General features: G+C 33.7%; 1 protein-coding gene across 3 annotated transcripts in view; it reads right to left on the reverse strand.

Annotated features, from left to right (window-relative positions):
* Positions 1–5,191: 5,191 nt before the first annotated feature.
* The window catches only part of PKN2 (protein kinase N2), a 135,728-nt gene continuing 127,901 nt past the window's right edge, over positions 5,192–13,018 (reverse strand). For all 3 annotated transcript variants that reach the window (XM_019957146.2, XM_019957147.2, XM_019957145.2), the window contains 4 exons: positions 12,798–12,940; positions 9,232–9,339; positions 8,683–8,763; positions 5,192–8,596 (listed from right to left, as the gene is read on the reverse strand). In XM_019957146.2, the coding sequence (XP_019812705.2) occupies positions 8,393–8,596; positions 8,683–8,763; positions 9,232–9,339; positions 12,798–12,940 (536 nt within the window). In that variant the 3' untranslated portion in view covers positions 5,192–8,392. The remainder of the gene's footprint in view (positions 8,597–8,682; positions 8,764–9,231; positions 9,340–12,797; positions 12,941–13,018) is intronic.

Genomic DNA, 13,018 nt, shown 5'->3' on the forward strand with positions numbered 1-13,018 from the left:
TTTCACATATTTTGCTGTTTTGTACCGTTCACTATAGGGGCAGTTGATCATCATTGCTCTGTAATATTTCACGGTTTAATTATATTTTATTAAACCATTTTCTTCCATTGATAACTATTTGGGGTGTTTCCAATTTTGCTTACAAATAGTGCCAGGAACAGTATTGTGTGTATGTAGAAAGAGTTTCTTTAGGATACAGTGCACTGTATGCTCAGTCATGTCCAACTCTTTCCATCCCACTGACTGTAGCCAACCAGGCTCCTCTGTCAATGCACTTTCTCCAGGAAAGAATACCAGAGTGGGTAGCCATTTCCTCCTCTAGGGCATCTTCCAAACACAGGGATTGAACCCATGTCTCTTGCATCTCCTGCATTGACAGGCGGATTCTTTACCACTTGCACCACCTGGGAAGGCTATAGTATAGTACCCAAGTGGAACTGCTGGGAACCAAAGTATGTAAATGTTCAACTTTACAAGATAACACCAAATTGTGTTCCCAGAGTGGCTATTTCTTATACTCCTCACAACAATTTACACAAGATCTTTGTTCCACTCCATCTCTACCACTTGATATGAGCTGAATGTAAAATGTTTGTCAATTGAATGTGTGCAATTGCTCAGTGGTAAAGAATCTGCCTGCCAATACAGGAACCACAGGAGATGTGGGTTCAACTCCTGAGTTGGGAAGATCTTCTGGAGGAGGAAATGGCACCTCCAGTATTCTTGCTTGCATAATCCCATGGCCAGAGGAGTCTGGTGGGCTACAGTCCACAGGGTCACAAAAGTTGGACACGACTGAGCAACTGAGCACAGCACACAATTTTATCTCAGTATGGTCTTGATTTTGTAGTTTCTAAGAACAGTTGAGACTGGACACATATACTGTTCATGTGAAATATCTGTTCATATCTTTTGAACTTTGTCACTGTCTTCCTTATTGAATTTCAGGAACTTTCAATGTATATTAGCTATCATTCTGTTACATGATGGAAATAATCTTCCAGTTTGTGACTTGCCTTTTTACTTTATGATGTCTTCTCATAAAGAGAACTTTTGAATTTTACTATGGTTGAATTATGAATTTTTCTTACATTTTAGTGCTTTCTTATCCTATGTATATAGTATTTTCACTGATTGATGTCTTATTTTCGACATTTTTTTAAATTCATTTGAAATTTTAGGATGGTGTGACACAGAAATTCAGTTTCTTTCTCCCTTTCCATATGGGTAAGCAATTTTCCTGGCTCTATGGAACATTATTTTTCTCCACTAAATTGTCATATTGCTCTTTTTAGAACTTTTTATTGACTTTATCTTCATTGCTGTGTGGGCTTCCTCTGGGTGTGGTGCGCAGGGGTACTCTTTAGTTGTGGTGTGCAGCTTTCTCACTGTGGAGGCTTCTCTTGTTGCAGTGCATGGGCTCGGTTGTCTCTGGGATCTTCCTAGACCAGGGATTGAACCTGTGTCCCCTGCACTGGCAGGCGGATTCGTATCTACTGTGCCACCAGGGAAGTCCCCAGGTTGCTTCTTTTGTATATCAAGTTATATATATATATGTGTGTGGGTCTGCTCCTTGGCCTTATTGTTTAATTTGTAATATGTACCAATTCTACAAATAATTGCTAGACTTTTTAAATTCTTCATCTGTGGTAGGGTAAATTCCTTCTCCTCCTCTTTGTTCTTCAGAAATTTTTAAAACTATTCTTTACTATTATTGACTTTTTGTTCTATATAAACTTTCCATGGACTATACAGTTCATGGAATTCTCCAGGCCAGAATATTGGAGTGGGTAGCCGTTCCCTTCTCCAGGGGATCTTCCCAACCCAGGAATCGAACCGGGATCTCCTGCATTGCAGGTGGATTCTTTTAAGAGCTGAGCTACCAGGTAAGCCCCATATAAATTTTAGAATGAACTTGTAAAGTTCTACCAAAAAAAGATGTTGAAACTCTGACTGGAGTTGCATTAAACCTACAGAGCAATTTGAGGAAAACTTGGTAGCACATGATAAGATGGGATATTTCTACATTTACTTAGGTCTTCTTTAATGTCTCCCTGTAAAGAATTTAAAAAAAACAGAAACAACTGATTTTGCACATCTTTTGTTAAATTTATTTTTAGGTAACTTAAATTTCATTGCTATTGAAAGGTTGTTTTTTAAAAATATTTTGTATTCTAATTACTTGATAATGATCCAAAGACATGTCACCGGCTTTTTGTATCTTCATCTTATAACCAGAATCTTAGATCAACTATGATTGTTAGCTAATTGTAGTCTTTGAGTTTTCTAGGTTGATAATCATAACAACCATTTTACATCCTCCTTTGAATGCTTATATGATTGAGAGTAGCAGAGTTCAATGTTGAAAAGTAGTAATAACAGGCATCCTAGCCCTATTCCCCAGTTTTAAAGAGAATGTTTCCTCATATGGGATGATGCCATTGAGTTTTGTTACTTGTGTTTTTTGTTTTACTATATATATCACTTATCAGTTTAACCAGCTCTGCCATGCCCTATTAAAGCTTGAATGTGATCAGCTGTTTCTAAATCTATTACCTTTTCTTCTATAACCTGTTACTATGGTAAATGACAATTACAGATTTTCTAAACTAAGTCATCCTTAATTTGCTAATGGAATAGTGTGTTTTATATATATCACTGAATCTGATTTGCTAATATTTTTTAGTATTTTTATATCAATATTTATGAGATAAAATTCATATATAATCTTTTTATTCTAACTAGTTAGAAAATATAATTGGTATAATTTTATAATTTTCTGCAATTTTTGTAAATGCTCCATTTTGTAAACGTATTTGAAAAGAATGTAGATTCTCTTAATTGTTGGATGCAGAAATCTATGTATGCCCACTGGACCAAGCTTATTGTTTTCTTCAACATTTTATATCTTTGCTAATTAAAAAGTCTGTTGTCCAAGAATGTGAGTTGAACTCTTCCACCCTAATGAATATTTGTTATTTTTAAGTTGCTCTTAAAGTTTGTATTTAGGGACTACTTTATTAGATACATATGTGCTTTGAATTACTGTACCTTTTTGGTGAATTTAATCTTTTATCATTGTGTAGAAACACTCCACTCTTGGTAACAAAAATGTCTTTTTTTCAAGATGCATCGAAAATCAGTTTTGTTCGATATTAAGTAAAGCTAGCACACCTTCACTTTGACTGGTTTTTGCATCATATACATTTCCTCCTACTTTTACATCCAACTTCTCTATGTATGTATATTTTAGATTGATCTTTTTGTAAACATTAGAAAGCCAATTTCCTTTTTTACTTTGCTTTTAACTAAAGCCTTTAACCAGCTTTCTCTATTTACACTGCTATACATTTAGACTTCTACCATCTTATCTTTGATTTGAAATTTATATACACTATATTCAGTGAATATCTTGACATTTTATGATTATACATTTAACTAAAGTTAATCAATACCTTGACACCCCAACAACACAATAGAATACTTTAGCTCTGCTCTTCTCTCCACTTTCTTACATTTCTATCCAGGTTTCTGCTGACTTAACCTAGGGGAAAAAAGGCTTCTGTGTGTGGACTTGGTTTATTTAGATTTCCTTGTTTACCATTTTATTTGCTTACAAGCCTTTTTTTTGTATCTTAGATCATCATTTTGGGATCATTTTCTTTCTTCTTGAAGCACTTCCTTTTGAGTACGACTCTTGATCCAAACTCTTTTAAAAAATATTTTAAATTGCTCTGATTTTTAAAAAATATAATTTTACTTTCTACACAATTCCAGGTTGACATTTCATTTTTCAATGCTCTGAAAATATTCCATTGCTTCTATTGCTGCTATTGAAAAGTTAACTGTTTGTCTTTCTTTCATAGATAATTAGTCCTTTCTCCCTGGTATTTTCAAAATGTTGTCTTTGCTGTCTGCAGTTTCACTACAATGATGGAATTGTCCAGGCAAGAATACTGGAGTGGGTAGCCATTTCCTTCTCCAAGGATCTTCCTGACCCAGGAATGGAACCCAGGTCTCCTGTTATGGCAGGGAGATTCTTTACTGTCTGAGTCATCAGGGAAGCCTTAAACTATTAGTCCTTTCCCCCTGCGTATTTTCAAGATGTTGCCTTTGTGGTTTAGAGCTTCACAACAATGATTCCATGCATAAATTTATGTTTCTGCATGGAGAATATGGTACTTCTTAAATATTTTTCATCTCTGGGAAATTTGCAGCCATTATCTCTGTACATACTGCCTCTCTTCCATTTCTTCTGATTGAGTCTCCCTCCCATCTTCCACACCTCTTAAACCTCCTTTCAGATTTTTCATTTTCTCATTGCTTTATTTGACTTACTAAGTTCTTTTTTCACCTGTCTCATCTGCTGTAATGCTTCCACTGAGTTTCAAACTTGGTCAATTATATATATTAAAAAAATTTTTTTTCAAAATGTTAATTTCTTTCAAATAGCATTTTACATATTTATGCTGATAAATTTTAGACATATAAACATTTTTATATAGTTATATTCTGCATCTAAGGGTCCTAATGTTTGCAGTCTTTTGAAGGGGATGTCTATATTTGCTTTTTTTACTGGTTTCACTAAAGATAACTTCCTGTCACTCATCTATTTGGTGATCTGTGATAGTGTACTGCTTGATTTTGATTTGTGAAAATCCTATATATTTCCATTCCAGAGAAGTTTTCATTCAGAAAATATTTGATTCTACTAGTAGACAGACAGTGATATGTAAAATAGAACTTGAGCTCCTCTAGAGAATTTTAGCACAGAATGTAAGTTCTATTGCAATTCCAAAGTTTGTTATCCCCATAACAGCGGTGCTACAGAAATCCATCCTTGGCAACTCTATTTCTTCTGGGTGCCTGCATTTCCAAAGTCAGCTACCCTCCATCCTGGCTCTTATCCTCTCCAACTTCCAACTTCTCTGGACTAATCTCCCCATCTCTGAGTATTCTCACTCTTGTGCTTGGATACTCCCTAACTCTTAGATGCTGAAGCCTTAGTGTGTCCAAATTCATGCTCAAAAGTTTGTTTGACTACTGTGGAGTGAGGAATTGCCAGAGACCACTTTTATCTTTAATGAGACTAGCCATGACTCAAAATATTGTCCTTTTGGATGTCTGAGAGCTTCTACTTAGTCATGATACTAGAAGTAGAAATCATGCAAGATTTTTGACACTTAGAAGATACTTTAAAAACTTACCTCTATTTATATATGTATATATTTATATACATATGTTTATAAATACACAGTTATATTTGTATATACATATGAAGCTTATATCAGAGAAACACTAGATATCAAAAAATAGCTAGAAGGTAAATAAGAATTCTGAATTAAAAATACGATCCATGGGTTGGCATTTGCTCTTTTGGGTTTCTCATACTCACCCCTCAGTGCTTTGGAAAGATTAGCAGCACTTGTAAAACTTCTGTTAGACTTCAATCTATAATGCAGCTTTCACTTAGTCAACATATAATGTGATTTACACTACGACCTTAATTTGTGTCACAGAGATAGCATGGATCTTTTTTACATTTCTAAAATATTCCATTCATAATTTTTGAATAAGATGACTACAAAATGGCTAGTAATCTGTTTTCGTTTACCTATTTTCAAAAAGTCATGTCCTAAAATTAAATAAATTAATCTCAAACAAAAGTACATATAATACATTTTAGCATTAATGTATACCATTCTTCATTTATGAAGACTTTGGTGCTTTCTTTTTTGTACTTTTCTATACTTAGTGTCTAGCACACGGAAGGCATTGCATAAGTAACCACTGAATGAAAGATGCTACTAAACTTATAGGAAAAAAATGCAAAATGTTCCCAGTATTACCAGTGAAGTAGAAAATTCGGTTTGATTCTTAATGATTTTGCCCTTCCCCAGGACTAAAAGTACCTGCAAGAAGATTAACTAAAGCTAACTTGTCTTCAGGATATTGAATATAGTAAAGCTAATACATATTTTGACCAACAGTAAGTTTCCAAAAGGAAATAATACTTAAAAACAAAATTACAAATTACAATCTATTTAAACTTTAATTTGTGCATTTGTGGTAATTTATGACTGCAAAACACTTTTTCTTAAAATGACATAAAGGCACATTTCATTTGAATGCATAGTGTACCATTCTAAAATATCCTAATTTCCTTACAAAGTGCTTGAGCAGTCACTTACACATACAGTAATAACAAAATATATTTACACTCTATAGAGTTTAAAAATTTTAAATCTGACTAAAATATATATATTTTTAAAACTACAGAAAAAAATTAGTGCTTTCTTCAGCTTAATTGTGTGAATATACCCTGCCCTCTAATTTTTTTAGTGATTGACTTTAATTAAAAAAAAAAAAATTCTGTACACTGTGTAGTTACAAAATGCTATGTCAGTTTTTAATGCTAAAAACCTATTTTAGACATTGCTTTCTATGCATATTTGAGAACCAGAAAAGGTGAGCAGACTGTACCTCAAAAGTATTTAGTGTTTTTTAATGTTGTATTAACACTGTTTACATTAAAAGCAGACAGTTTGGCTAAGATCCTCTATTGTCCTTTACCAAGGAAGTGAACTGGCATTTTAAAATAATTTTAAAACAACATATTGCTCCCTTTTCCTATAAGATTTTCCCCAAAGGGATCATGGTTTATAATCAATTTATAAGGAAATAGAAATTATCTCTGAACAATTTTAACTGTTCTCAGAGTATAGCAAAAACATGCCAACATACCCTGGCAAGGTGGAATATTCATATATGTTTTAAGCTCAAAAAACCTCTATAAATCAACAGGATTTCATTTTCTCATAGGATTTAAACTTCAGCATTTTTAAGACATAAGACAATAGTGATTAAATGGTTAACTCATTATTGGTTAGTTAACAACTTGCTCTTCCTGAGGTATGACAACGCTAACACACTAAGCACGGAATCAAAGATGTTATTATTGAACTAAGGAAAAACAATAAAGTCATGGACTAGGAGGGAAAATAACTGAAACAAAACAAAACAAAAAACCAAAACTCCAGGCAAGTAGAAAAGTCATGGCTTGCAAAAAGACTTTCCTATAAGGGCATTAAAAAGCCACAAATGGATCCTTGTACAAAGTATTTGATCAAATTATTTTTGAGACTTTTGAGGTACAGCTTTAGTGTTATAATAATTTTTATAAAATATAGACTGTTTTATCAAAAATATTTATACATTCTGTTATAATATATTGCTTCTGCCCTCAGTAACTGCCAATATAAAATCTGGATCCAGTGGCCTAAAATGTACAAATGCACTTAATGTAAATGCTGGAGTCTGAGGTGTCTGCTTGGCCACTGTACAAAAGTGATGAAGTGGTGAAATTAAATAATAAACCTACAACATAGAATACATTACAACTTGCACATATACATGTTCACAGCATGTATACAATGATAATCCATATGTTTTAACAAAGATATAGTTCCCTTCTACAGTAGACACAAGAACAAGATGAACTAGGTTGATAAATGTACAATGCATATCAAAAAAAGGAGCAATCAGTTCACTGATTCTGGAAGAAAGTGTGACTGAATATACTAGGCATCTAGACTTTGGGAATGCATACAGGTAACAGTGTCTTGGTTCAGGATGATCATTAAGTCCTCATTCTTAAAATTTTAAGTAAATGCAGATGTTTAGTTGTTCCTGTTTGTTTCAGCATGGTTGATTTAATAAGATCGTTTGGCAAGTAGCTCAGTTGGAAAGCTATGAGGCTCTGTTAACATGGTTGGTAAAGATAAGGCAATAAAAATTTTCTAATAAATATAGAAAATGTATAATACAAGACATCAATTCATTTCATTTTAAAAAAGCCCCAAAATGTGCACAAACTATTAATACATTTTTTTTGGATACTACAGTAATTTCTTTAAAAAAATAAGAGCATTTGCCTTATTCAAACAGAATCATACTACGTGTGAATAGTAATAACATCCTAAGCCCTCTTTTCCTCTTTTTGTAAAACACACCTAAGGAAAATTAACTCATTAACTTTCCTTCCATTTAAGGCAGGCATATGGCAAAGCTAGGGACTGCAGAAGAGTGTTTTTTTTCCCCTCTGATTTTAAAAAATAAGACTATTGATCCAAAAGTATTCATTTGTGATAGACTTTCATGGCCGATGTTCATTCAGCTTAAACTCATTAAAACTGTTTCCAGTGTTCAGAATTTTGTTTAAAATACATTGAAAAGCCACTTTTCAAGAAGGTATTAGAATAGTACTTTTAAACACATCTTCATATGTTTAAAAAAACTCAGCTTTTGTTGGCACAGAGAGCAAATGAAGGGCTGCTATTTTTAAGAGGTCTTCTTGTGAGTCAGTCTGCTTGGTTTCACAGTGTGTAGGAACTTAACACCAATCAGCAATGTAGTCAAAATCTCTGAACATTTCTTGCTCCTCTTCTGAAAGTATCCTTGGTTCTCGAGGTGGAGTCAGAATAGGTGCTTCTGAGGTAAATTCATCATCAAAATTACTAACATCTTCCCGTCCTCTAATTGTAGGTACAAATGGTGGCTTAACTTTTTTGTCCATCAGAGCGCTCCAATCAATTAGCTGGATTACAAAATATAAAATGACCAGTTTAGTTTCCTACTTCTAACTGCTAGAGTTTCAGAAAATTTGTAAACTTTCACACTTACTCGGAAAAATGGGTGTTTTTTCACATCCTCTGCATCTTTTTCACCAGCTCCAAGGCGTCGCTCAGGATTTCTTCTTAATAACTAACACAATACAAAGGAAGAAAGTAAGTATAAAACCAGAGATTCACTGAGAAGGATTCTCGTAACTTGCAACCTTTTAGAGTTTTTTTTAGTATGTGTTTGTCTAAACCATGAACATCTAAGACTGAAAAACAATTTCTAAAATGCTACTGGGACATATTCTTAATATCAGTCAGTTCAGTCACTCAGTCGTGTCTGACTCTTTGAAACCCCGTGACTTCCCTGTCCATTACCACCGGGCTTCGCTGTCTATTACCACCTCTCTGAACTTGCTCAAACTCATGTCCATTGAGTTGGTGATGCCATCCAACCTTTTATCCTCTGTTGTCCCCTTCTCCTCCTGCCTTCAATCTTTCCCATCATTAGGGTCTTTTCCAATGAGTTAGTTCTTTGCATCAGGTGGCCAAAGTATTTGAGTATCGTATTTATTTTATAAATAAAATATATATATTACAACAAAATTCTTACCCTTCTCATTATTGAAATGGCTTCTGTAGATAAGAACCTTGGATACCTTACTTCATCATTTACAATACTGTCAAAGACCTCCTCTTCATCATCACCAGGGAAGGGAGACTAGAAGAAATATCCCTGAGTTAGTCAAAATGTGTTTCAATATAGTAAAATCTTATCTATTCAAAGTTCTGAAATACAACAAAGAACCATGTAGTGAGGAAACTAAGAAAAAGGAAAAGGAAAAACAAAATCAAACAAGAACCCTCCACCAAAACAAATAAGGACTACAAGAAGCTACAACAGATACACAACAGATAGGTATCTATAATCCAGAGGACACACCATATACACTTATTGAAATCTTGTGGAAAGACAGAAGGAAATGCAAAAGGTGAAGTGTTACTACAGGGGGAAGCACAGTTTGTGGAGATACATCAGACATGAATGTGTTCTGAATTCCAGTCAGTATTAAATTAATAATGGCAAAACACAATTAGAGACAATTTGACTGTACTAAGAAGCAACTGTAAACAAAATTAAACTGAAAGGAGCCAAAAATCACATTATTTTCAGGCATATTTAATGCTCTATACACAACAGGTCTTGAGGCAGTTCAGCAGAAGAATGTTAAGATGGTTGCTCATAGTGACAGTAATTATGCTGAGTAATAAAAAAAGTAGTTAAATAAACATTCAGTATAACAATTTGATGTACATAGGGATAAACTCTCAACTACACTGAAAATATGGCTATGAGATATGACTTATTACCTCAGAATTTTAGACACCTTAGAGTTGGCTGCTTACTTCCTGTTGGTTGTTAAAGAACAAGAGCCAAGCAGAAAGCGGTATCAAGAGAGGGATCTCTGACCTGAGGAACCTATGAAAATCATTTCAGAACCCAACATACTAAAGCTGAACTGCTAATATTATTGTTTGTATCTAAGAAAATTTCAAACTTTTCAGTTATCAAAATTTCAGTTTTGGCCTGATAAAACTCAGGCTTGTTGTACAAAATCAGGCTTGTTCATTTACTCACTCAAAATACATACACTGAACACCTGTTATATGGGACAATATAATTTCTGGGATTGATACAATAAGTCAGGGGAAAATCCTATTTCACAAGGATTTTCAATGAGAATTTCATATGGTAATACGAAGCAATTTTGACTCCTATGTGATAAGTAAATTTTGTATTTGAAAACTCACTCCACAAGTCTTTGAATAGTGAAAATATATTTACATACTTGTTAAGCTGTTAAAGTTTTTTCTGTAAATAGATTTTAAGCTAACAGTACTAACAATGGAAGGTTAACAAATCTATTTTAAGCACATATTAAAAGAATTCAATAGTCTGTTCAGATGTCAAGGATCTAAGTCTAGTATCTAAGGTTATTTTAAACTTCTCTGATACCTTCACTCTTCTTTGGCACAGAGAAAGGGGACCTGATGTTAGCTTATTCCTAGGGTTGATTCAAGTCCTCACAACTCATACAAATTTGAAAATATGATATATCCAGTGAGTTTTCAATCATTTGTTTTAATAGAGGAATTAGATATAAACTTTAGCCAAACCTCACTTTTATAAATTTAAGAAAAGGTAATGCTAAGATTTCACCAGTGCTATAAAATTACAAAATATATGTACCAGTGAGTTTTAATTTTCTTTTCCCAATTCTCCTTTTATGGAGGTGCTAAAAAGAAATTAAATTGCAAAAGGCAATTGTGAAGAAATAGCCAGATTCACTGTCTTTTATCTCCTAGTAAGAGCTTAACCAATGAGAAGTTCCTTTAAACAATATGAAACAGGAACTTCCTCACTATTCACTGCCAAATCTCCCTGATACTTTAGAATCAGGGGGAGTAAAATTAGCTGGCTCTTAATTCTATAGTATTTGATAACAGACTCTCATTTTTTGCATGTCATCTCCAAAGAGTAAATTTTAAGCAAGCACCTAATTTTTGGTAACAAATCTCATACATAATTGAACACTAAATTAAAAAAAAAAAAAAGCAACAAAAATGTTACTTAAAAAAATGTTTAAGTATATCAGAGCTTATAGAAACAACTATTATGGTACTTCTGGCACTTGTAGAAAGTAAAGAAAACTGTGAATAAGGTGTAAAATATATCTTTCTGTCTTAAAGCACTGTATGCGTTTCTCTTTTCTAAACAGAGGTGAAATAAATTTGTGTGGATCCCCTATCTTGGAGGCAGCAAAGTACAATGGTTTAGAGATTAAGTTAAAATCCAAGCTCCACTATATGAGAGCTGTAAAACTTTAAAGTTCCTAACTTCTTTGTGTCTCTAATTATGCATCTGGAAATAAACATAAGACTACTATTGAGCTCATTAAAGGTTGGTGAAAAATTAAGTGAGCTAATACTTATAAAGCACATAGAACCGTGCCTACCTAGCACATAGTATATATTTTAATTCACTATTTCTTTTCCAAGTTTCCATTCCAATTTACATATCAAAGGGCACCGTCAGTGGTTGAACTAAAATCATTTCTTTACTTGTTTGGGATAAGTGCCACTAAATGACAATCACAGAGCAAAACTAGAAATTTCTGACATTCAACAATTTAGCCATTCATTCATTCAGCTACTAGTTCTGTCATGCCTAGAAGGTTGGTCACTGGCATTGGAAAAACTGCAGAACAAGGAACCAATTCCCTAAGAAAATTTTTCTTTCATCTCAAGACCATCAAGCCCATCTAGGTAGTTTTCAATTACTTGTCTAAAAAATATTTACTCTTTCTTAATTCCACCCTAATTAATCATTTTCAACAATTTATAACAAAATAGATTAATCTCTTCTTACTATTTTATTAATTAGATATAATTCACTGTTTTCTAAGTGGTAACAATTTCTGTGTAAAACTAAGTTATTCCCAGAAATTTATTTTAAATTAATATAAAGAAAATAGTAGGAAAAAAATGTTAATCTTTTCAATTCTGCTATATTGCTTCTGAAGGTAACATTTATTTCTGACCAATGCATAGCTGACTTTTCTTTATAGATACAGAGTACATTCCTTTTATCAGTCTTCCTGCTTTCTATTTCCTATGAAATGATCAGTCATGTATGACTGTGTTTAAAAATCATACAATATAACCATGCAAGTGTGCTAGATCCCTTCAGTCGCATCCTACGCTCTGTGACCCCAGGGACTGGAGCCCACCAGGCTCCTTCGTCCATGGGATTCCCCAGGCAAGAATACTGGAGTGGGTTACCTTGCCCTCCTCCAGGGGATCTTCCTGATCCAGGGATTGCACCTGATTTCTTATGTCTACCTGCACAAGCAGGCAGGTTCTTTACCACTAGCGCCGCCTGGGAAGCCCATAGCAACACTCAGATAAACTATTTTCAAACCACTGGTATACATTCCACAAACATAACAACCTAAAAAAGACAGTGAAGGTGACATAGGATCATGAGCATTACTAATACATGTAAGTATTTATAAAGCTTAAGTTCTATTTATGCAGGAAACATATTAAGTGGTTTTATAAATGCCATGCTTTGTTCTCTCAATCATCTTTCCCTTTTATCTATCTTATACTACTTACCTCACCAACGAGCATTTCATATATAAGGACACCAAGGCCCCACCAATCTACAGCCCTTGTATAGGATGTTTCTGTTAAAACTTCTGGGGCAAGAAACTCAGGAGTGCCACAAAATGTGCTTGTTCTGTCTCCATATCCCATTCCTGAAAAAGATAAAATTCAGGTATTTGTTAGCAAAGAAAAAATCTAGCGTTTAAGAGTCAGAAGATATCGCTAGGAAG

This window comes from Bos indicus, chromosome 3 (assembly GCF_029378745.1).
Source record: "Bos indicus isolate NIAB-ARS_2022 breed Sahiwal x Tharparkar chromosome 3, NIAB-ARS_B.indTharparkar_mat_pri_1.0, whole genome shotgun sequence".
Taxonomy (NCBI): domain Eukaryota; kingdom Metazoa; phylum Chordata; class Mammalia; order Artiodactyla; family Bovidae; genus Bos; species Bos indicus.